The 6,000-nt window shown below is 46.6% G+C and overlaps 1 protein-coding gene across 1 annotated transcript in view; it reads right to left on the bottom strand.

Moving 5' to 3' along the window:
* Positions 1–790: 790 nt before the first annotated feature.
* Positions 791–6,000, bottom strand: part of MGLL (monoglyceride lipase) — a 594,181-nt gene continuing 588,971 nt past the window's right edge. Inside the window, exon 8 of the mRNA XM_069643369.1 lies at positions 791–2,787. Coding sequence (XP_069499470.1) covers positions 2,638–2,787 — 150 coding nt within the window. The 3' untranslated portion in view covers positions 791–2,637. The remainder of the gene's footprint in view (positions 2,788–6,000) is intronic.

The raw sequence follows: 6,000 nt of genomic DNA, 5'->3' as shown, positions 1-6,000 counted from the left end.
CCTGGTAGCTGTTGCTTTCAAGCTAACCAGGCTCTACTGTGCTAGAATCAGGAGCTAAATGGCTCCCAGCTCCCTCCATTTCGAACCCTGCCAATGTATCATTCCACAACAAGGAAAACGAATTGCAGAAGCACCACACAGGCACTCAGCACCCTTAGGAGTGGAGGAAGAGAATCGCTTTAACACATCAGTAGCTGCTCACAATAGTGTACCATCTTGTTTAAGCCATCGTTTACCTGTTCTAAGAAAATTAGAAAATTATTGTTTGAATGGATGGATAGTTGGGCTGTGGCACCTCCTTTAAAAATATTATGAATCATCCCATCTTCATTTGATTCTAGATCTTTGGGAGAATAATGTTAAACAGGGACTTGCAGATTAGCAATGATGGTCACATGGAGCCATATTAGATGATACTTTTCCCGTTTAAGGAACACTGGAAAGAGAAAAGGGGCAACAATAATAAACGTCCCATTTCTATATCTATGCCAGCGTTTAAGATGGTTCTTCATGACAAAGCAGTTATTTATTTGTGTAATTATTTATTGATGGCATTCTGACAGTACTACAAGCCAGTATGTGGCAACCACAGAGCGTGATGTGGCGGTGTTAGAGGACACAGAGGAGAGCCGAGAGCTATCTAGGTGCAAAGCATCGCCCATTTAAAACAAGTCTGCTGGCATGGCATGGCAGGTGCTTTCTGTGCTTTCCGTGCACATCAGAACTCTAGTTCCCCCGTTGCCTAATATGCAGCTTTTCACCATAAAAGAACCAATCTATTTGTTTTGTAAATGTCTTTTGAGACATTGGCCTTCATTGCAGAACCCCATCGGACTTCATTTGGGAGTGAGGGCTTTACCGCCTACCGTAATACTGCCAGTACCATCACCGCTGATGCAAGTGCAGGTAACACCTCAACTCACAAGCAGCTGGTTTTCTTGTCCATTGGTTTCAAAGCCATAATCAGGTAGAGTGGTGAAACAGGTGGTAACGGTATTGCAAACTGTTTTATCACCATCTCCAAATCCATAGTGAGGGCCGTTGTTTCTTTTCGTGGAACAGCAAATTGTAAGCCCAATTTATTTTACCACCATCACAGTACCCATGTACCACAGATGATGTTCCAAGTAAAAATGTCACTACCATATACTTTGGTGTACTGATGTGTTTGGTTGCTGGACAATCACTAGTTGTGAGTGATGGTTTGAGGGTTGGCAGCCTACATGGCCCCAGCGACGCAAGGGGCGGATGTGCCTTTTCACATCCGGTTTCACAGGTATGGAATTCCCTGTGTGTCCCTCACATTAATGCATACACCTACATTGTCCATTTACCTGACTCGCTCTATGACCCATTATGTTGATGTAGAGTTTCATTTTGTACAGTGCTTTGTTAGCACCTTGAGTACTTTTTGAACACTGTAAATAATACATTGGATTTGACTTGCACCCCGGTGAAAGGTATTACAATTTCAGTGGGTATCAGGTGTACTCTGAGAAGTTCCCCAATGATTTTATTGCCTTGGGTCCTCCTGTACGCAAGTGTCTGTGAAGATGATGGTCAAGCAAGGTTTTCGAGGTCGACCATGCAGGGATGCCCAACGTCGGTTCACGTGCTGCTGATGGCACCCCATTACGCCCATTGCCATTTGGCCTGTTCTAGTGAAGGGTAAAGTTAGAGAAGGTGACCAGCAGGGACACACACTCCATCCTCGGCGCTGCCGGCACCGCCGTCCGCCCTCGCCGCTTGGCCTGTTCTAGTGATGGGTACTGCAGTCTGATGGATGATGTGCAAATATTAGTTTCAGGGTAAACATACCTTTTCACCTCAGTGTATGGCACACTTGCCACATGGCACATCTTTTCATTCAAAGAGAGGAATTATCATTTAAACAAGCTATAGCATGAACCTCAGCAAATGACTCAAATGAACCCAAACCAAAGCAGCATTCGCATAAACTAGTAAGCAGGATTCCTATGGCAGGGCAGGCAACAGATAAACTGCAGGAACAACACATGTGTTTTTCAAAGTGCTATGGTAGGAGTGTTCTTGTGCATTGTCCGTATTGCTCTTGGTTTTCCTGTGCATCAGGATTAGTTGCTTTCGGGTGAACATCCAGAGAGCAGGGGGATTTATGCCAGGGGGCACGGCTAGGTTTTCTAATGAACACACTGGCCAATACCAGGCTCTACAAATTCGAAGGCAGAGCAAAACCACTGAGAACCCCTTCCTGTGTCCACTTTCCAGCGACCCCTCCTACTAGTAGAGGCTGGATATCTCTTGCAGGATTATTGCAGTAGGTCATGCAAGCCCACAGCCAGCCTTAATCAAACGTCTTAAGGGGATTTACAAAAGCAATTCAAGTTAATACAGAAGGTTTTGGCGGACCATCGCTGGGCACTTGCTGCCCACCTCAGAGCCTAGTTAGTAGCTATAGCCTCCTTTGTTTATTGGAGCTTCCTGATTAGATGGTGTCCCCTTGTAGAACAGTGCAGAAACGTGGAACCTTCGAGGTGAGACGGGATGTTCATTGTTTCCCCAAAGTTCAGGAAGCCTTTGCCTGCGGGACATGTTCCCAGCACTCGGAAACGCCTGGTGGTAGGCTGAGTGCTTTGATATCCGCAAAGGAGAGGATTCTTAAGAATTGGTTCCCGCCGCCGAAGCTGCTCCTGCTGCTGCTGCTGTTTCTGCTATCTTTTGTGCCAGCCAAGTTTGGATTTCTTTAAACACAGCGCTGCTGACCTCCGGGAGCTCTTTGTGGAGAGCGTGAAAGCTGTCTTCGTACACCTGAAAAGCACAAAAACAGTCAAATGAGAAAAAAAAGACGCAGAGCCAATACTACAGATGTCCTGCAGGGTGATATAAAGGGACACTGATAGCATTATCAGAGACTTTTGAAATATCGAGAACATGGGGTATGAATACAATTGGCCGACGCGCACAGCGGAAGAGTGAAAATTACAACATGGGGCAATTGCTAACACATTCATTTTGCAGGATTGGCGTGCTTAAAATGCTGATGCTATTGGACAGGTCCTAAATACTAAAATGGCGGCTGCCTGCTGTGTGCTAGCAATTCCTCCCTGTGATAAGCATTTGCTGAGGGCGCTTGCTTCTGCATGCCTGGCCCGTCTCTAGGAGGCAGTTTACATAATTGAGAAGCATAAAACTTGACATTTTCCAAAATGCATCTTAATTTCAAACAGCTGTTATACTAAAAAGGTGTAGGATTTTGCCCATCTTGCTGATATTTGAAGTAGTTTGTAGAATCCTGCCCCTCCCTCCCCTCCAGCACTACCTGAAATGTCGTCAAGCCTAATTCGATAGTCGCTTGTTTTGTTCTGCTCCTCCTCCCAGGCCCCTCCACCCCCCCACCCCACCCCTCACTTCTTGTCAATTTTCCGGCTCTACCAGAAATGTTGTCAGGCCTAGTACGATAGTTGCTTGTCTGTCTCATCTCCTACTCCCCCTCTCTTATATTTATCATAGCTCTTACTCCATCCAAAATGTCATCTGACCTAGTACAATAGTAGCTGTCTGTTTTTCCTCCCCCTGCCTCCTTGCTTGTCCCTCCTCCTCCCACTCCAGCACTATTTGAAATATCGTCAGGCCTAGTACGATAGTCACTTGTTTTGTTTCTCTCCTCCTCCTTCCCCCCGCCCGCACCTCTTGTCAATTCTCCGGCTCTACCAGAAATGTTGTTTGGCCTAGTACGATAGTTGCTTGTTTGTCTCATCTCCTACCCCCCCGCCCTCCCCTCCTTATCTTGCCATAGCTCTTGCACTATCTGAAAGGTCGCCAGGCCTAGTACGATAGTTATTTCACATTCTTAATGTCTCAAGGCATTGTTAGAATGTCATTGTATTTTTCCCATGTTCCCTCCCTTGCCTTGAAGTGCTTTGAAACACATTGGGGGTCATTACGACCTTGGCGGCCGTGGAATGAACTGTGCTGGTATGGGACCGGCACCGTTCATTCCGGGCAGCCACATTACGAGGTCTGCAGCGAGTCCTGCTAAGGACGTCTGGTCAGACCAGATGTCCTTAGCGGCACCCGCGATCAGACCAGGATGTTAACAACGGGCCCTTCATTTACAGGCCCGTTGTTTGCATCCTCCCCATTCCCATTGAGCCCTAGCGGGCTCAATGGGAATGGGGATGTACCCGGTCCCGGTCCCGAGAATGGCGAATTACTGGGCCCGCCAAAGTCTGCATGGCCTGGTAATTCCCTATTTTTGGGACCTTGACCCGATACCCGGTTTGGGGGTAGATAAACAATCAATAAATCAATCAATAGCTGTTGCCTGGCTGTTGGCACTCTCAATCTAAAGTTGTACTCATGCTAGTTTCCATGTTCTTAATACACCCCCTTTCCTTGTTTTAAACATTCATTTTAAACACCTTGTATTCGCAGTCACTAAACCAATGACACCACACTTGTGCTTGATAGTGTCTTACCCTCCAAGAGACAACCAGACATCCCTGTATACTGCCTTTTTGTATTCACAACACAAAAGTCACTGTTTCACTCACGCATCGTGTGCATAAAATGCGCATGCACGCAATGCATTGTTAACACACAGTTTACATAGCAACACATTAGGCACATCAGAGATTAGTCAGCATTGGTAAGTTAACCAAAAACAGGTTTATGTGGTGGAGGTATTATCTGTGGAGTATACACAGGGCAGGTGGCTTTGGAATGCAAATGGCCACTTCCCAGTGAGCTGTGACTTCACAGAGAAGGGGGCCATTTCCACTCTTCATTTCACACGTGTGTCTGCCCCAGCCAATAAAAAAAGAAAAGACTTGAATAAAGCGGACCTGGTGGATGACCTGTGAAGCCGTGTTATGACATCTGCATCACGTTATGTAAAATGTATTTATTTTATTTATTGTGCATTTGGGGCCCTCAATAGGTGTGTGACAAATCAACTTCCGGGGGCACCAATGGGCCAGGGATGAATATCGGTTCTAAACCATCAATCAATCCCACACCTCTAGTACACCAGAAGGGATCCGAAGGGATTGGAATACAAGTAAATTAGAAGACATCCATGTCCAATTTGGTAACGTGGAGGGAATGGCAGGCTTATCTCCGCAAGGTTGTGGATCGTTGGTTAGTTGCAACACAGCGAAAATACAATTATTACCCAATGATAAAAGGGGCTGTCCAGTCAAGATTGTATACAAATATCTAGTTTATTAATATTACAACAGACAGTTCTAGCACACTACAATTATTACCCACACTGTAAAGGAACACAGAGGACAGACAGTTTCACAAAGGAAAGGGATGTACTCAGGTAGTTGGTAAAGCAATCAGTGTTACTGTTCAATGTTATGACACCAAAGGGACAAAGGGTTGTAACTGTCTCTAGGGGCCTTCGGAGAAGGACCAGGGGGGCAGAACTACAATGTACCTGGTGCTGAAGAAGTTCTTGGTGTACGACAGCACTGTGGCGGTTCCACGTGCTGATTGGCGGATCTGGAATGCTGGTCGAGGCGTCTTGGATGGCTCTGGTAACTGCGGTGTGACAAGAGTCAGCGGTGCAGCTGGATGTGGTTCGAGGACTCGAATGTCTCGAAATTGCCCTTATAAAGATGGACACTGGGTGATGCTTGTGTGGCACTCCTCTTAACTTCTTTGCAGTACGTGTGTCCTTTCAAGGTGGACGGCCCAATGCTCTGGAGGGTGTTAGCAGGCAACAACCTTGTCCTTTGTCCAGAGGCTCTCTGGCACTTCCCACCTAGGAAGCTTGCTGCCAGAACCTAGCAGAGCATGCTGTCTGCTGGCTGGGTACCAGTTCTGGAGCTGCTGGACAGGTCCTCTGTGTTCGGTATCTCCCTCTGTTCCCTGGGAGATGTTAGGGGAGGGATCTTGCTTCCTTCTTGGAACTTCTGGCCTTCCTTCACTGGCAGAAGATGTAAGGGAGACTGTACCTTCAGCTCGGGTCCAAATGAGTCCTTCTTCTTACTCCTTTGAAAGTCTTCAGCTGAT

This window comes from Ambystoma mexicanum, chromosome 2p (assembly GCF_040938575.1).
Source record: "Ambystoma mexicanum isolate Mex_15411 chromosome 2p, UKY_AmexF1_1, whole genome shotgun sequence".
Classification (NCBI taxonomy): domain Eukaryota; kingdom Metazoa; phylum Chordata; class Amphibia; order Caudata; family Ambystomatidae; genus Ambystoma; species Ambystoma mexicanum.
Note: the sequence above shows the minus strand (reverse complement) of the source record. Positions and strands in the feature narration are given on the sequence as shown.